The sequence below is a fragment of the Zea mays genome, chromosome 7 (assembly GCF_902167145.1).
Source record: "Zea mays cultivar B73 chromosome 7, Zm-B73-REFERENCE-NAM-5.0, whole genome shotgun sequence".
Taxonomy (NCBI): Eukaryota; Viridiplantae; Streptophyta; class Magnoliopsida; order Poales; family Poaceae; genus Zea; species Zea mays.
This window is the reverse complement of record NC_050102.1, coordinates 181871783-181891339: the sequence shown is the minus strand read 5'-3', so window position 1 is coordinate 181891339 and position 19557 is coordinate 181871783. Positions and strand designations below refer to the sequence as shown.

General features: G+C 41.0%; 1 protein-coding gene, 1 long non-coding RNA gene and 2 pseudogenes across 6 annotated transcripts; all 4 read left to right on the top strand.

The window, feature by feature from the left end:
• The first annotated feature begins 1233 nt into the window (after positions 1 to 1233).
• On the top strand, positions 1234 to 3037 carry LOC103633557 (cationic peroxidase 1). Its single transcript, XM_008655244.3, has 3 exons — positions 1234 to 1623; positions 1768 to 1962; positions 2282 to 3037. The coding sequence occupies exons 1-3, from the start codon at positions 1405 to 1407 to the stop codon at positions 2840 to 2842; spliced, it is 975 nt and encodes a 324-aa protein (XP_008653466.1). The 5' UTR covers positions 1234 to 1404; the 3' UTR covers positions 2843 to 3037.
• A 1734-nt stretch (positions 3038 to 4771) lies between these two features.
• On the top strand, positions 4772 to 9805 carry LOC103633556 (uncharacterized). Of its 5 annotated transcripts, none has more exons than XR_004851628.1 (10): positions 4772 to 5422; positions 5715 to 5757; positions 5954 to 6161; positions 6452 to 6605; positions 6687 to 6800; positions 7290 to 7572; positions 7730 to 7875; positions 8372 to 8503; positions 9122 to 9186; positions 9555 to 9805. It is a non-coding gene; the product is annotated as an uncharacterized lncRNA (long non-coding RNA). The 5 variants fall into 5 exon arrangements; XR_556574.3 differs by having other exon boundaries at positions 7730 to 8066; XR_556573.3 differs by having other exon boundaries at positions 7290 to 7875.
• A 2769-nt stretch (positions 9806 to 12574) lies between these two features.
• On the top strand, positions 12575 to 14791 carry LOC109941223 (uncharacterized; annotated as a pseudogene).
• Positions 14792 to 16592: 1801 nt separating this feature from the next.
• Positions 16593 to 19310, top strand: LOC109941224 (uncharacterized; annotated as a pseudogene).
• The last annotated feature ends 247 nt before the right edge of the window (positions 19311 to 19557 follow it).

Genomic DNA, 19557 nt, shown 5'->3' with positions numbered 1-19557 from the left:
GACCTGATGAAATTATTCTATATACACTTATACAGCTGTTGGATCGGAGACGGATATAAATAATGGTGTTTGGATGGTTTCTTTTCGTGTTAACTGACTACAATGACAGGAACAGGATTTGATGGCTTGACGAGCACACATATATGCAGACATGAAGTGAAGTGAGTCGGTGAGCAACATGCTTGAGCACGAAACGCTGCGCTAACCAACTCATTGGATTGGTAATCTGATGATCTTTTGTTTCGACTCTTCAGTTAGACGCCGACCGCGCTTGCTCGCTGTATATGTTTTAAATCATGAGCTATTCGTCTGTCCTTTTTATATAAGCTGTATTCACTATATACACATCTAAACACAATGTGTATATCTAAACGTACGTAAATTTTTTAAATATATAAAAACTAAAATGATTTCTTGATCCATAGATGGCAAATAATGTGCATCTAATAAATCACAAATCAATGCATCCATAACAAATAGTGCTGGGAATATGGGCTGGGCTTTTCGGGCCAGTACGAGCACGGCCCGAAAATAGAAGCCCAAAGCATGGCCCAGCACGAAATAATATGGGCCGGACTAGCACGGCATGAAGGCGGGCCCAGGTCGGACCTCAAATTCCGACCCGTCGGGCCCCCAGCACGGCCCGCATAGATGGGCCAGGCTTGGACCGGCACGGTCCAATTAAGACCAACTTATTTAATTCCTTTAATTTAGTAAGATATCAACTTTATATTGTTGTTATATTTAGAGTTCATGTGGTCAAATGATTCTAAAATTGTTTAGTATCTTTAATTTAGTAAACTATGAACTTTATATGGTTGTAATATTTTGATTTTATATGGTCAAATATACGGGCCAGGCTTGGGCCGCCACGGCCCAACGAAGACACGACATGGTTTAGGGCCGGACCGGGCTGGGCCACTGTTTTTACACTTCGGACTGGCATGGCACGGCCCAAAAAAATTTGGGCTTTACTGGCCCGGACCCGTTTAGCACGAAGCACGATGGGCTTGGACCGGGCTGGCCCGGCACGGCCTAATTCCCAGCACTAATAACAAATATATGTGTTATTAGATTAAACACAATCCTGCAGGTTGCAGACAGACGTAAACGGATGCATGGTCCATGGATGGATTGCTGAGACGAGCAAGAAACTGCTCGTGGTCGACAATTGCAAGTCCCTCGCACACGCCGAGTAGACTATACAAGCACCGGTTGGTCGCCAGCTGGCTCATGCATACACACAATGGATGCATGCATGCTAGCTGATCACACTTGGCGTTGCTATATAAGCACTCGCACCTCCTCCATCGTCCCGGCAACATCATCACCACACGCCAAATTTACAGCTAGTTAGCTGAATTCGATCGATATCCAGGAACTAATAATCCACCGACCCCCCTCATGGCGGCTTCGTCGCGAATGGGCTTATCCGTCTACCTCGCCATCATGGCGGCGGTGCTCGCCTCGGCGCTCGGAGCGGAGCTCACCGCGGACTACTATAGCGAGACGTGCCCGCAAGCGCTGACCACCATCAAGCTCCTCGTCGGCGCCGCCATCCTGAGGGAGCCCAGGATGGGGGCGTCGCTGGTCCGCCTCCACTTCCACGATTGCTTCGTCAATGTGAGCGAGCGAGACGAGCTACCTAGCTGGCCATGCATACATAGCTTCTTGTACCTAGCTAGCTAATCAAGCCACCCCGCCGCCGCCACCGCGCCATGCATGCCAGTCATATAAACTGTAACTGTAACCTATACTACGTTGCAGGGCTGCGACGGCTCCATCCTGCTGGACGACACCGACGACATGGTCGGCGAGAAGACGGCGAAGCCTAACAACAACTCCGTGAGAGGCTACGATGTCATAGACACCATCAAGTCGGCGGTGAACACGATATGCTTGGGCAACGTCGTCTCCTGCGCCGATATCTTGGCCGTGGCCGCTCGCGATTCCATTGTCGCTGTAAGTATAGTTCACCTGCTGGCCACTCACGCACTCACGGCTCAAATGATTGCCTGCCCTACAAAAAAGGTCACGGAACCGCACTACTAAAACCGTGCAATAAGCAAGCGATACGTAGCATAAAGCACTAGCCAAAATCTTCTTCTCCAGGTCCAGCAGGCAACTTGCAAAAACCCTTTAAACCAAAAATCTTCACACTCCAAAGTCCAAAGTGACACCACTGACAGCAGTATGACGACTGACGTGACCCAAAGTTCACATATAAATTATTATTTTTTGTCTGTCCATTGCGCGCGCGCGCGTATGGCGCTGCTTCCAGCTGGGAGGAACCTCGTACGACGTGCTCCTGGGGCGGCGCGACGCGACGACGGCAAGCATGGACGACGCGAACAACGACATCCCGACGCCGTTCATGGACCTGCCGGCGCTGCAGGACAGCTTCGAGTCCCACGGCCTGTCCCTGCACGACCTGGTGGTGCTCTCCGGCGGCCACACGCTGGGCTACTCCCGCTGCCTCTTCTTCCGCGGCCGCCTGTACAACGAGACCGGCACGCTGGACCCGGCGTACGCCGGGTCGCTGGACGAGCGCTGCCCGCTGACGGGCGACGACGACGCGCTGTCGGCGCTGGACGACACCCCCACCACCGTCGACGCGGACTACTACCAGGGCCTCATGCAGGGCCGCGCGCTGCTGCACTCGGACCAGCAGCTTTACCAGGCAGGCGGCGCCGCTGGCGATCTGGTGGAGTACTACGCCGAGAACCCGACCAAGTTCTGGGAGGACTTCGGCGCGGCCATGCTCAAGCTGGGCAGCCTGAGCCCGCTCACCGCCGACGAAGGGGAGGTCAGGGAGAACTGCCGGGTCGTCAACCAGGTGTGAGTGTGACTTCGCCGCCATCGCCGTCGAATGAACGAGGCATCAGCTTCGTTCCGTACGCACACTGTGGCTGCTAGCTGCACCGGCAAGCTATGCAGCAAGATTCTGTAGCGTGTGTCTTATATTTGTATTCGCGTGCCTACTTAATTTTGTGAGAAATTGGTCTTATATGTTTGGTTAACATATTTTTGATCGAAATGCGCGAAGAAACGGAGGCAGCCAACGGCCGACCGACTCCCTCCGTTACCAAATGAAGTTATTTTTTATCGAAACGCTCGGTCCACTCTGTAGCCTAACAATTCATACAGATAAAAACATTGTACAAGCAATAGAAGCTATACGAATTAAAGCCATTGTAGAATTAATAGAAGTTGGTATGAATTAAAACCAAGCAAACAAGTCGTATCTCTAGGGCTTGAACCCTGTTTTTATGAAATCAGTTTCTATCTTTTAGCCAGGAGAGTTTAACTTCTTGGTTTTTAAGAAAAACTAATAGCAACTCCAACAGACTCAAGCTCGCTAAAAAAATAAATTCGTCTTACAAACGCCTTCCAACAGCATCTCCTTCGACCTCGCCATCTCATCTCGCTCGTCATCGCCTCCCCGTCGCTCGGTATCTCTTTGGCTAGCAGTCGGGCCTCGCCATCTCCCGGTGACGCACGTTCCAAACCTCCTACTCCCTCCTGCTTAGGTTCCCGCCCCCGCTTTATTTTTGTGGCCACGCCCTAGAGACCTCACCGCCGTGGAGATGTCGCGCACTCGCGCCCTCCCGCTCCCACACCCTCTGGCATAGGTTACTGTGGCCATGCCCTTGCAACCTCGCCGTCGTGTTCAGCCCCTGACGCCACCTTCTTTCCTCGCCCGGAGTCAACCAAGTTCAGGCCGCCGCATCTGTATCCAATATTAATGGAGGCTGAGGAATCGACTGTAATAAGGATCAGATCTGCAGACCTTTCACAATTTGCGCCAAGCACGGTGGAATAGGAGGCAGATCATCCTCAAGTGGAAGTCATTGTTGGGACGAAGGCGAAGACGCCACCCTTCGCTCGATGTTTTCGCCGACCTCGCTGCACCAACGGAGACAAGACGACGGACAGACTTACCCTTCGTCCCACACGTCACCGGACGAAGACATGTGACGAGGTCGTCTCATCTTGCGACCTCGTCCATCATAGAGGCCCACGTGTGATCCGGCCCATTGTAACAGGTCCTACGTGGCCGCTGCGCATTACGGGTCTAATTTATAAAGGTCTCCCTGTAATTACGGTCTGTAACCCTACTTTATGGGAATATTACGGAGATAACCTAGGTGCCTGGGGACACATGCGTCCTTAACACTGGACGCTGGGCACTCAAATACCTATAAATACCCAGCACAGTGCTATTGAGAGGCTAGATTAACAGAGCTATTGCCATCTCGAGCAAAAACACTGTTTACGTCGCTACATTCCCCCGTCGGATCAACTTGCACCGGAGAGCAAGTTCCAACAGTCATTCATTCTGGTGAATAAATTATACCTTTTCTGTTGTTCCTCATGCACGAGCAGAGATTATTATGTATTGTCCTGAGGTGGAAGTCGTCCGTGTTTAGAAATCTTGTGTTTCTTTAAACTACTAGGAGACAAATCATATAATACAATTTTAGAGATATTTGCTGAAAGCGTAGTAGTGCTTTGTTACTCATGAGTCTAATCTGGATTATGTATTGGTACGTACAACTGACTGTTATCTGCATATGATGGTCACTTTTCACATTTCTTGAAGGGAATGATGGGCATAGCAGTGCCTTATTTCCTTATTATTAAAGCAGGAAGGATTCCCGCTCCTACATGCGTCCACGTCGGCAAAAAATGCTTGGCCGTTCGATCGTTGGCCAATGCTGGATGTGTTGGCACCACGAGTATTCTAGAGTTCCTCTGCCCCGTCGTCGTCGCTTCTTCACGTCCCCCCTCAATCACATCACCGGCACTCCCCATTGTCCTTCATCTGCTGCCTGCTCCTCCGCGCGGCCATGCCCGAGCTCGCGGTCCTCGTTCTCAGCCACGCGCTCTTTCACGCGCGCCTCCGTTGCCGCTCTTGCTCCCAGACTTTGCCGTGGCCCTCTCCCGTCTCTCATTGGCATTTTTTTATGTAGGGTTACTCACACTGTTACAAGGGTCATTCAGCGCCTGTCACTGCTCTGGCTGATAGATTGCTTATGGATGGTGAATCTAAACTGCTTGCAAGTGGAGGGTACCAATCCACCTTCCCTACCCGTCCAGCTGCTCGATGCCTCTGAAATTGATGGAGCGATACCTAGCACGCGGTGCATGTTGTTCTGAAGATTCTGCTGCTGTTGGTTGCCATTCACCCTGACAGTATTGCCAGTGGCACCGTCAACTATTTCTTCCCTCTCCGCCCGAGCCTGCAGATGAATGTTTGACGGCACTTCTCGCCTACTGTCCTCACTGGTGTTTCCAAAGTCTGCAGTGAGTTCGGTCTCAGCTCTAATTAACGAGGAAGTCATGCTAGGCACCCTCTGGTCTTCTCGTCTCCAACCAACCACTACCGGCGTGTGGATGATAGCAGGTTATCTGTTGCGTGGTATGCACTGTCAAACTATCTGAATGAAGTTCGCTATACTGTAACAATGTGTATAATGCTGCTGTCCAGAACATACATGTTCTGGCACTCTGCTTCAAGTAATAATTTTCATATGATTTGATTCTCATAACAGTTTCCTTCAGGATATGTATCTTACTTCACACTGCTTCATGTATCATTATATGTTGAAGGAGAAAAGCTAATCATATAGTATGCTATGACATCTTCAAACATTGTCATTAAAACAAATTCCTAGTTTGAACCATTCTTTTCCTTTCCTTTTATCTTTCAGGCATAAATCGTCCCTGTTGGTGAGCTGTTCCAAAGACTCAAAGGTAATGGGACCATCTGTCGCAAATGTATCTGCCATGCCACAATAATAAAAAAAGAGATAATTTTGTCAATGACCATATCTTCTATTCTTTTTGACTGGCTTTACCTTATGGTCTCGGAGAGTGGTTTGATGCTGATGCAAGTCTTTTTTTCTTAGTAACCATGTTACATTTTTTTCATGCTGGTATGTTGCATCAGGTTAAAGTTTGGGACACAGTGGCTCCTTCGAGTGGTTCATCACCATGTGTAGGCAGTGCTCACCTCAACTCAAACAGGCCACCAATTGCTATGAAATGCCATGAATCCCTTTGCTATATTGCTGCTGGAGCTCAAGTGACAGCGATTGACTTGAGGACAATGAAGAAGGCTTCTGTCCTTGCACTCCAGAACCACAGAATACTTTCTTGTGAGATGATGCCTTCTGAATGGTTAATATGTACTGCCATTATATAATCATTCACCATGATAAATTATTGCAAACTAACCCCTAATTTATCTCAACCCTTTCACCCTCCGAATGTGCCATGGTGCCCTAAGATGACATTTGAAACACCTCTTCCACAGTGTTTTTTGTTGCAAATTGATGCACGTGTTTATACCTTGCAACTCTGTGACTTATCATTTTCAAAGAGGGGCAAATTCATTCTTTCAAATTGATGTTACAAAGTCACAAACTTATTTCTTTTATCATTGTAGACGGATACGTCAATGGCTGTGCAGTCCAAAAAAATGAAGAGAAGGGAATTTGACATTGTCGTTCAAGCTTCAACATTGATCACTTATTGGTTTTCAGGAAGTCTTTCTGAATGTCAGTTGCTATAGGATTATTTGAACAACATCTCTTCCAATGGTAAAAGCACTAATAGTAGCGCTTCTATTTTTCTCTTCTTCACTACTGGTAGTACAAAACATGAAAATGCTTTCTGTGCAGGTGATATATTTTATGATGCTCAGAATGATTTCTTGACACCTGAATGGGACAGTGAGAATTTACAAGTGGTACTGATGATTCTATCCATGTTCAAATCATCAAGATAGTCATCAGGTTTCACAGACTCATCTTACGCTACACCTTCTCACAAACTCATCTTACACTACACCTCCTTGCTCTGAAACTTACAATATAAGAAAAATAACAAAATCAGATGATGGAAGTAGTTCAACTGAAGAATCATCAGCAGAAACTGTGACGTCGTTAAAACATTCATTATCTTCATGTTCATCGTGTGGCGTTGATAATAATAATGTTAAGCCTCTACTAGAGCCTAACATATATAAGAATGTACTGATCTGCTTTCGCTTTGATGATCATGACCTTCCATTAGATATGTTTTGTTGTTCATATTTTTAAGGAAAGCAACACTGCACAATCCAAATGTGTTTTTCTTCAGTATGTATGCACCTAGAAAAAATAAAATATTTATGATGTCCCTTCTCAAATGTTAAATTTCATATACAACGTTACTTTCCCATTTTTCGCCATTCAAAGACATATACACAATGAAACTTGATTTTTTTATTCCTGATATTGCAGGTTCCTTCAGTAATTCAAACCATCACTAATCCCTTCTGACGGGCTATATATTCTATCGGACCAGGCACAACTATCCAAATTTCTTTTCTATATAACAAACGCGGACGTAAAGTTGCTCAACCACGCTGTCCACGTCGCTCCTCCGTTTCCCAGCCATTGGATCGGCAACCAACGACACAAGAGAATTCCGTGCGATTGTTTCTTAACGTGAAGTTTCTGGACAGCGCCGGACAGATAGAGAGAATAGAAGAATATACACATCTTCTTCCTCTCGCTTCCAAAGGTGATGCCTTCCACGGAGAGGAGATCGTGCGACCATGATGGCAGCGACTCTTGATTTTGCCCATCTTCCCACGCTCAAACGGATAACAGTCTCCTTCCTTCTGTCTCTTCCAATCGTCTCTTCCTAGTTCCATAACACTCTCACAACACGCTAGCAGGACACTCATTCTCTCAATCGGCTCTTCCCGCTGCGCTACACGCCACCAAGAGCCTCCCCAACTCCTCCCCGTCAAACGGCGCCGCGTCGCAAGGAGCACAACCACCCCCCGTCTCCTTCCTCAGACGCTGTCGCGTTTCTCGCGCGGTGCGCCCCCTCCCTGAAATTCTTATATACAGAGCAAGGAGCAAATATGGGATTCCATGATGTCCACGTCGCTATTTTTTGACGGCTCAACTTGATTGTGCCGTGAATTGTCTGTTAGCTAGGGAGTCATCATTTCTGTTTTGGCCTCTAAAATAACGTTTACAGCTGGAACCGAAGTATGCTTGACAAATGTAAGCAGAATATTGTCAATTGATGTTTCCTTCTGCGCTATTGAAAGGAATTTACAAATTACGTCACATTAGCAACTGGTAATAGGTATAGTGGCCATCCAAAATTTTTAGTCCCAAATTCTAAATGTTTTGTTTGACAAATATAAGAACATTTTTTCTACCCCTTGAAAGGACTAAATATGGGTGTGAGGCAAAGAATTCATCGAACTGATAAGATCCAACATATTTTAATAGGACGTCTATGTGGCCTTCAATGGTAGAATGATACCAAGGGATGTGATGGAGCTCTGTTCCTTTTAATGTAGGGTTATTGCCCACGGAAGCTTAAATACTTGGTGCTGAACTGCTGAAGTATGATGTCTCACTGAAAAACAACGAGATGGCAATGAGAAGTGTTCAGGAAGAGGGGTAATATTTACTCAGAGCAGCAAAGGAAGGTGCTACTTCATGGTCATGAGTATATGCAAAGAGACAATGCTCATAATAGTTTGCTTTGATATTTGTTGTTCATGCTAAGGATGCCACTTACTTTATTTGCAAACAAGCTATTTCAGATGATTGACAGCTTTGGCATGACTTTTCTTTTCCTTCTTTTGCATTGTTTCATATGTGTGAGGATTTTAGGGAGCATATTAAATGAGATACATGAGTGCTCAGTCATCATAGTAAGACTGCACAGGTAGTCATGTGTTATACCTGGCCATTCCATATTTATCAAAAGCCATTTCCTTTAAATAATTGTATTCTATAGCCTCAATCATTCAATCAAGTTATTGTACCATGACTCATTTTGTGTGCAGTTTTCCCTTTTTTGTGCTAACTCTAATGAAATTTCGTTTAAGGGGACAAGTAAACATGAGCGAAATGGGTAATTGAGTAATTGATTTGAGTTGGTTTCAGTTACTAAAGTAGCAACCTCATAAAAAACTTAAACATGAACAGATCAATACAAGTACGCATCTTAAGCACTTTGTCAGTTTGATTAGTAATTGCAAGAAAATAATTTACGTACATTACTCTGCAATTACTAATATGTCCTCTAATTGATGCTACAGGTCGCCCCACCAAGCTGCCATGATATTCCTCCACTTACCAGTGTTTCAAATTCCAATGACATCAGGTTTGTTTATTCCGAAATTATCATACACAATCCATGATCAACGTAACCTATTTGACTCTTATCTATGTTACTTCATAAATTACGTATGAAAGAATACTGCGTAAATTTTTTAGATGGAAAACCACAGTACAAACTGTAACTAAACGCAATGTCTTTCTTTTTGTCATGTTAGTTGTTAGGTGCTTTCTGTGTAATGTCTTTCTTTTCGTCACCCACGCAAATAACAATGTAACCTATTCATGGTGCACACTACGCCTTAATTCCAATAATATGTTACACTACCACAAAAAAATGAGCATTTACATTTACAAACTAAAAAACAATCAATTTCGTACTATTATTTACTGCTTCACAATATATATGTATAGGTTGAAGAAAGGAACTTCACACATGAAAAGAGACGATCCGGACGACCATGAAGATTAAACGTTGCTGTTAAGAAAAGCCATATTTTCTGTATTGCTTCTAAGCTGTTTTATGGCCTTTAAACCAATACTTTTGCTTGGCATATATGTAGCTATAACTATTGTAATATAATCTCTGAGCTTCTCATGCTGCTATTCAACATATCATTACTCCTACCAATATATGTACAGTTTCAGTTGACTTGCTTGCTTTCCGTTCTTGCCTTATCAAGCTAATTAGCTAAACTACAATTCAGTTTATTGAATCCTGATGCAATTGTGCATCAATGTTGTACTTCAGCATGTGCATTTTACGTGCACTTTGATTTCTATGTTGTTTACTGTCCATGAAATGCTTTGACTCCTGTTGAGGTAATGTGCACTTTGATTTATATGCTATTTAAAGTCCCACCTTTGTTCCAATCCAAGAAATTATGTAATTCCTATCAAGATAATGTTCAGGATAACATTATGTAAGCTTCTGATGTTGTAATTTGAGTTGCTATCTAATTTAAGATATATATAATTCAACTGTTCAAATATAACATTTATAGAACTCGCGCGAAGCGCGAGCAAAGTACTAGTTAGTTATTATTTATGAAAGGTATAATGTTATCTGCATATAATTGAATAGAACATTTTTTGGTTAACGGAAAGACACCAGATTTGAGTTAAATTTATCTAGTTTCATAGATGTGGATATAACCTATTTTGATAAGAACCTTTTTTTTAGTGTTGTCTGTTGCATACCTTTATAAATTCACATATTTAAATTCAAGCAGATGGAGGTTGCTTACTAAACTACACTAAGGATCACAATGGTCTAGTTGTCTGCCGGAAGTTCTTGGAAAATTGTAAAATGTAAACACAGAGATCTAGACAATACGCCGTACGTATTGGTTTATTGCCACAATTGATGGCGGCGTGGGCGCCTGCCATGGCGGAGTAGGGAGCCTGCGAGCGTCGAGAGATAAACGCGTAATTTGGTGATTCTGTTGGTATACCCCACTCTCCAATCAGCTATCTATTTTAAAAGTCTTTTACAAAACTCTATATTTAGCTAATATTTTATATAAGCTCTTGAAGATGCTCCTATAAGTTGAGTCATAAACTAGTATATTTGGAACCAACTCAATTTCTATAAACTGTTTTAAAAAAAAACTGGGTGCTTCCAAATAGAACCTAAATGAAACGATTAGGGCTGGGCATTCGGTCTATTAGGGTAATTCGGTTCGGTCTATTCGGGTTTGTGAAATTTCGGGTTCTGAAAAATGAGAACCGAAATTTCCAAAAATATTTTAGGAACCGAACCCGAATAGACTCACAATTTCGGTTCGGTCTATTCGGTCCACCGAATAGACCCGAATTGTAGAGAGACTAGTATATTTTGTTAAAATATATACAATGAATAATTAATTGAAAGTACTATTACTACAACAAGTGACTATAAAAATTAGCATACAAAGATATATATACTATTGTTAAGATGATATCATTATTTCTAGCTAATAAGTTCATAAATCATATAATAATACCATCACATATTAAGAGTTTTTTTATATTTCGGGTTATTAGGTCTATTCGGGTTTTAAAGGTTAGGAACCGAACCCGAACCCATAACCCGAAATATAGCACATATAGGAACCGAACCCGAACCCGAAAACCCGAATAGACTCACAATTCGGTCTATTCGGGTTCGGTTCGTGTTCGGGTTCGGTTTTCGGTTTTAAAATGCCCACCCCTAGAAACGATAGAGTAATCACGAGAGTTTTTATTTCTTTTAGCAACTCTTTGCATCCATAATTCTCGTACCACTCCGATGATTACTCTTGTCTTTTCGATCTTTTGGGTTTTGTCTGCTCGCATCTCTGTCCCTTTGGCATAAGCACATGTACAATCCAATTAAATGAGGGGTCTCTAAGTGGTTAAGTGAAAAAGAATAAAGAGACGGGCTCTTCGTGAAGAGCGTGTCTCTACACGACTCTCTATATGTATGGTGTCTTGATTGTATTTATTATCTAGAAAACCGAAAATCGTGTTTTCGGTGGGCCCTGGTTTTTTCCATTACCGCCCAAATTATTCAACACTTTTGATTTTAGCTGGCCCAATTCTAAAATTATGTGTCTGGGCTACAAAGTGGAGGACCAAAACATCACCCACATATAAAATTGGAACCCTAACTCACTCACCCCGCGCCTGGCTGGAAGGAGTTGGTCGTCGCCCAGCTGCCGCACATGCATGGCGCCCAGAGTGCGTGCGCACAGCTCGCCTGAGTTGCGTCTCATCCGCTCGACGCCCAGCTCTTGCTCGAGCTTGAACAGATCCACGCCTCTACCTGCCACAGCCCGCAACAGCTACGCTTAGCTCGGTTCTCTGCTTGCCGCGACGCCTGCATTTAGGTATGTCAGCCGCAGCTCCTCCCAAGCCCACCCCCTTCAATCTCGCAACCACTGTCGGGATCAACATGGTAATTGTGGTGGTGTTGGATCAACATGGTAATTGTTTCATTGTTTTATATATAAATGTCAAACTTTAGATTTAATTTTGATAACATGGAATGATGAAATGTTGTACAATAGGATATGAATTTCAATCTAATACACATATTTATGACCATTGTAAGATACCAGTATACTATTTGTTACAAATTTTTGAAGAGTACTTTTGGATTTCTGTACAAATTTATGATCTGATAGGTTTCTATCTAATGCACATATTTATGACCATTGTGAGATACTACTTGTTACAAATTTATGTATAATGCTATTTATGACCAATGTTAGAAATTGTGAGACCTTGCATAAATGACGTATTTGCTAAAATGGTGTTATATTTGCTAATGTAGGGAAACCAGTGAAGTTAAATGGACCAATTGATGTGACTTGGAGCCATGGTGAGACATATGCTGGGCCTCATGGGGCTGGCTTTAAGTGCTTTTATTGTTTGACCACCAAAAAAGGTGGGGGTGTCTCAATTATGAAGACATGAAGGCTCACCTGGCTAAATTCAAAGAAGATTGGAAGGATTATGGAGTTATAGTCATGTGTGATTTTTGGACAGGTAAACATTTGTTAAGTTAGCTGACCTTACTTTATGTTGGTATTCATAAATGACCTTACTTTTGTTTTCTATGTCATGATTGTACAGGTCCTACCGTGATGTCCATTATTAATTTTATGATCTTTTGCAATGGGCCATGTTCTTCCACAAGTCAGTAAATGCAACTGGCCTAATTCAAAATTCTAATTATATGCATGGAACTATATCTGATGTGGTTGCTAATATTAGGATCAAGCATGTTGTTCAAATCATCACTGATAATGGCACAAACTATAAAAATGCATGTCAAGACTTCACAACAAAATATCCACATATTACTTGGCAGCCATTTGTTGCACATACCATAAATTTAATGTTGAAGGATATAGGACGATTTCCTGATGTTGCAGAAGTAGTGGATTGTGCAAAGAGAATTTGTAGATTGTTCTATAATCATAATAGGTTATAGTTCAATTTTGTACTTGGTTTTGTCATATTTTGTTGTTGTTTTGTCATAATTCATATCCATTGTTGTTTTTTTATTGTAGGTTACATGCTATGATGCGAGAAAAATTGGTGGAGAGCTAGTTCGGTGGAACACAACTAGGTTTGATACTATTTTTATTTTCCTTCAGAGTTTTTTGGATAGAAAAGATAAATTTAAGTTGTGGATGGCATCAGCTGATTGGGAGCACTGTAAGTGGGCTGGTGAAGAAGATCATGACTTCACATATGATTGTTTGACAAAAAATAAATGGTGGACTGACATGGCAAAGGTTTTGAAAGTGGTGTCACTAATCTACTATGTACTTTGTTTAGCTGATCAACAGAAGAGTGTGTCTATATTGTCTTTTCTTCCAAAAATGATGAGTGTTATGGCTAAAATACGAGTCAATTTGGTGACGATCAGATCAACAAAAATTTGTGTGATAGGTTAATGCAAGTAATCAATAGAAGACTTGAATATATGCTCAATGATACTCTTATGCTTGGAGGTATGTGGTAAAGCATGATAGTTATTGATGTTGTTGCCGCCCTTTTATTTTTCTAGCTGTTGCCCTTAATCAATTATTGTTGCCTTTCAATTTTTTCTAGCTGATTAAACATTATAATTATTGATTTGTTGCCGCCCTTTTATTTTTCTAGCTGTTGCCCTTAATCAATTATTGTTGCCTTTCAATTTTTTCTAGCTGATTAAACATTATAATTATTGATTTGTTGCCGCCCTTTTATTTTCCTAGTTGTTGCCCTTAACCCTGAAGCGCTATATACTTCTAAAATGGCAAGAAAACCAAAGTTCCAATATGTTGTGACAATGGCCATAAAGAAACTCTCAAACTCATCTTCAAAGGTTTTAGCTGTAGTTGATCAATATACTTTCTTCAGAAAGCAAACTGGGTTATTTGGAGAAGAGGCTAAAGATTCAGCACTTAATGGTCGCGCAAGTGCAGGTATGTCCTGTTGTCTAGATTTATTCTGGTGTTGTCCTTGAGAGTTGCCTCTTTATTTGTGATGATTATTCTATTTTTCATATTTTCCTAGCTGATTGGTGGGATCAATATGGTGGAGACTACCCAGAATTACAAGAGTTTGCACATCGTATTGTTTCTCAATGCATGTCCTCCAGTGGTTGCGAATGTAATTGGAGTACCTTTGCTTTGGTTCATACCAAATTGAGGAATTAATTGAGTTATGATAAGTTGCATAAACTGGTTTATGTTCACTACAACTTGAAGTTGCACATTCAACATTTTGAAACTGATATGGAAAGTCTTGGACAAATGAAAAACTCTAAAGATAGAAACATAGATCCATGTAGCATCATGCTAGATGTTGCTATGTATGATGAAGGCAACCCGATTATGGAATGGTTGTGCAGTTCTAGGAGTGAATCAGTGTCGACACTTGATGAAAATGATGAGCCTGAATCACCTAACAAACCAAGTGGATTCGTTTTAGAGGAGTTAGGAGGATTGAATGATGAAGAGATGGTTCTTTTAAATTCTAGGATTGGTTCTAGTAGGAAAAATGTTAGGAAAAGAAAGGTTGTAGAAGAAGATATTGGAGATGATTTCCTATCAGATAGTAGTCAGGGAGAAGGTGGCCCAACTTACAACGAATCTTTTATTATTTATGAAAGGTATAATGTTATCTGCATATAATTGAATAGAACATTTTTTGGTTAACGGAAAGACACCAGATTTGAGTTAAATTTATCTAGTTTCATAGATGTGGATATAACCTATTTTGATAAGAACCTTTTTTTTAGTGTTGTCTGTTGCATACCTTTATAAATTCACATATTTAAATTCAAGCAGATGGAGGTTGCTTACTAAACTACACTAAGGATCACAATGGTCTAGTTGTCTGCCGGAAGTTCTTGGAAAATTGTAAAATGTCAACACAGAGATCTAGACAATACGCCGTACGTATTGGTTTATTGCCACAATTGATGGCGGCGTGGGTGCTTGCGATGGCGGAGTAGGGAGCCTGCGAGCGTCGGGAGATAAACACGTAATTTGGTGATTCTGTTGGTATACCCCACTCTCCAATCAGCTATCTATTTTAAAAGTCTTTTAGAAAACTCTATATTTAGCTAATATTTTATATAAGCTCTTGAAGATGCTCCTATAAGTTGAGTCATAAACTAGTATATTTGGAACCAACTCAATTTCTATAAACTGTTTTAAAAAAAACTGGGTGCTTCCAAATAGAACCTAAATGAAACGATAGAGTAATCACGGGAGTTTTTATTTCTTTTAGCAACTCTTTGCATCCATAATTCTCGTACCACTCCGATGATTACTCTTGTCTTTTCGATCTTTTGGGTTTTGTCTGCTCGCATCTCTGTCCCTTTGGCATAAGCACATGTACAATCCAATTAAATGAGGGGTCTCTAAGTGGTTAAGTGAAAAAGAATAAAGAGACGGGCTCTTCGTGAAGAGCGTGTCTCTACACGACTCTCTATATGTATGGTGTCTTGATTGTATTTATTATCTAGAAAACCGAAAATCGTGTTTTCGGTGGGCCCTGGTTTTTTCCATTACCGCCCAAATTATTCAACACTTTTGATTTTAGCTGGCCCAATTCTAAAATTATGTGTCTGGGCTACAAAGTGGAGGACCAAAACATCACCCACATATAAAATTGGAACCCTAACTCACTCACCCCGCGCCTGGCTGGAAGGAGTCGGTCGTCGCCCAGCTGCCGCACATGCATGGCGCCCAGAGTGCGTGCGCACAGCTCGCCTGAGTTGCGTCTCATCTGCTCGACGCCCAGCTCTTGCTCGAGCTTGAACAGATCCACGCCTCTACCTGCCACAGCCCGCGACAGCTACGCTTAGCTCGGTTCTCTGCTTGCCGCGACGCCTGCATTTAGGTATGTCAGCCGCAGCTCCTCCCAAGCCCACCCCCTTCAATCTCGCAACCACTGTCGGGATCAACATGGTAATTGTGGTGGTGTTGGATCAACATGGTAATTGTTTCATTGTTTTATATATAAATGTCAAACTTTAGATTTAATTTTGATAACATGGAATGATGAAATGTTGTACAATAGGATATGAATTTCAATCTAATACACATATTTATGACCATTGTAAGATACCAGTATACTATTTGTTACAAATTTTTGAAGAGTACTTTTGGATTTCTGTACAAATTTATGATCTGATAGGTTTCTATCTAATGCACATATTTATGACCATTGTGAGATACTACTTGTTACAAATTTATGTATAATGCTATTTATGACCAATGTTAGAAATTGTGAGACCTTGCATAAATGACGTATTTGCTAAAATGGTGTTATATTTGCTAATGTAGGGAAACCAGTGAAGTTAAATGGACCAATTGATGTGACTTGGAGCCATGGTGAGACATATCCTGGGCCTCATGGGGCTGGCTTTAAGTGCTTTTATTGTTTGACCACCAAAAAAGGTGGGGGTGTCTCAATTATGAAGACATGAAGGCTCACCTGGCTAAATTCAAAGAAGATTGGAAGGATTATGGAGTTATAGTCATGTGTGATTTTTGGACAGGTAAACACTTGTTAAGTTAGCTGACCTTACTTTATGTTGGTATTCATAAATGACCTTACTTTTGTTTTCTATGTCATGATTGTACAGGTCCTACCGTGATGTCCATTATTAATTTTATGATCTTTTGCAATGGGCCATGTTCTTCCACAAGTCAGTAAATGCAACTGGCCTAATTCAAAATTCTAATTATATGCATGGAACTATATCTGATGTGGTTGCTAATATTAGGATCAAGCATGTTGTTCAAATCATCACTGATAATGGCACAAACTATAAAAATGCATGTCAAGACTTCACAACAAAATATCCACATATTACTTGGCAGCCATTTGTTGCACATACCATAAATTTAATGTTGAAGGATATAGGACGATTTCCTGATGTTGCAGAAGTAGTGGATTGTGCAAAGAGAATTTGTAGATTGTTCTATAATCATAATAGGTTATAGTTCAATTTTGTACTTGGTTTTGTCATATTTTGTTGTTGTTTTGTCATAATTCATATCCATTGTTGTTTTTTTATTGTAGGTTACATGCTATGATGCGAGAAAAATTGGTGGAGAGCTAGTTCGGTGGAACACAACTAGGTTTGATACTATTTTTATTTTCCTTCAGAGTTTTTTGGATAGAAAAGATAAATTTAAGTTGTGGATGGCATCAGCTGATTGGGAGCACTGTAAGTGGGCTGGTGAAGAAGATCATGACTTCACATATGATTGTTTGACAAAAAATAAATGGTGGACTGACATGGCAAAGGTTTTGAAAGCGGTGTCACTAATCTACTATGTACTTTGTTTAGCTGATCAACAGAAGAGTGTGTCTATATTGTCTTTTCTTCCAAAAATGATGAGTGTTATGGCTAAAATACGAGTCAATTTGGTGACGATCAGATCAACAAAAATTTGTGTGATAGGTTAATGCAAGTAATCAATAGAAGACTTGAATATATGCTCAATGATACTCTTATGCTTGGAGGTATGTGGTAAAGCATGATAGTTATTGATGTTGTTGCCGCCCTTTTATTTTTCTAGCTGTTGCCCTTAATCAATTATTGTTGCCTTTCAATTTTTTCTAGCTGATTAAACATTATAATTATTGATTTGTTGCCGCCCTTTTATTTTCCTAGTTGTTGCCCTTAACCCTGAAGCGCTATATACTTCTAAAATGGCAAGAAAACCAAAGTTCCAATATGTTGTGACAATGGCCATAAAGAAACTCTCAAACTCATCTTCAAAGGTTTTAGCTGTAGTTGATCAATATACTTTCTTCAGAAAGCAAACTGGGTTATTTGGAGGAGAAGAGGCTAAAGATTCAGCACTTAATGGTCGCGCAAGTGCAGGTATGTCCTGTTGTCTAGATTTATTCTGGTGTTGTCCTTGAGAGTTGCCTCTTTATTTGTGATGATTATTCTATTTTTCATATTTTCCTAGCTGATTGGTGGGATCAATATGGTGGAGACTACCCAGAATTACAAGAGTTTGCACATCGTATTGTTTCTCAATGCATGTCCTCCAGTGGTTGCGAATGTAATTGGAGTACCTTTGCTTTGGTTCATACCAAATTGAGGAATTAATTGAGTTATGATAAGTTGCATAAACTGGTTTATGTTCACTACAACTTGAAGTTGCACATTCAACATTTTGAAACTGATATGGAAAGTCTTGGACAAATGAAAAACTCTAAAGATAGAAACATAGATCCATGTAGCATCATGCTAGATGTTGCTATGTATGATGAAGGCAACCCGATTATGGAATGGTTGTGCAGTTCTAGGAGTGAATCAGTGCCGACACTTGATGAAAATGATGAGCCTGAATCACCTAACAAACCAAGTGGATTCGTTTTAGAGGAGTTAGGAGGATTGAATGATGAAGAGATGGTTCTTTTAAATTCTAGGATTGGTTCTAGTAGGAAAAATGTTAGGAAAAGAAAGGTTGTAGAAGAAGATATTGGAGATGATTTCCTATCAGATAGTAGTCAGGGAGAAGGTGGCCCAACTTACAACGAATCATGTGACAGTGACTAATGATGGTGAGTTCACTTTTGAGTTAATTATGCACTATTTGTCATTTGTCCTTTTTATGATTCAAAATTATCTTCAATATCATTGTGAAAGGTGGTGGTGATGATGAAGATGGTGACCCCAGTGGTCCAAGTTCTGTAGCTAGGCCACCAACTCATGTAGCTATAGACCAATATAATGCTCCTGGTAAGCAAGGGAAATCAACAATGTATTTGCAAATAATTGGTTCAAAAATGTATTTTGTTTTCATATTTATGCATCTTTTGTAGGTCAAGATGAACAACCAACCCCTCTCCGGCCAAGATCAAAAAGGCAGAATAAGCTCTCCGTCAAGGGCATGTACATGTTTGAGAAGGTTAAGTACATCTTGGATTATAGATGTGTTGTCTCACTGTTTCAAAAAGTTCATTTTACTAATTAATTTGTTGCCTTACTGTTGGAAAATATAGTGATATGATCTTCAAGCACAAGCACAAGAATATGTCGTATGCATGGATTGATTCAATGGCAAGATTTTGAACATGTGGCCCTATTGTATCAACTGTGTGCTCTATTTCAGTTTCAGCACAATATTGTTGCCATATTTGGTCCATGTGGCCTACCAATATTTAGAACTGTGATTTATTTCTATGCATTATTTGAACTATGGACTATCAAATATTTGTGACTTGACACTAGTGTTATATTCACTGGTGCATGGATGCTGCCAAAGAACTTTATTTATGTAATATTTGGTTTATTTGGACTGTCTCATTATTCTATGTTCTCTATGGGTATATAACTAGAGTCAATTTGTGATTTATTTTTGCATTTATAGAACGGTTACATGTACGCAGTGACATTAGGTGGTTTAGAAATGATCTATAT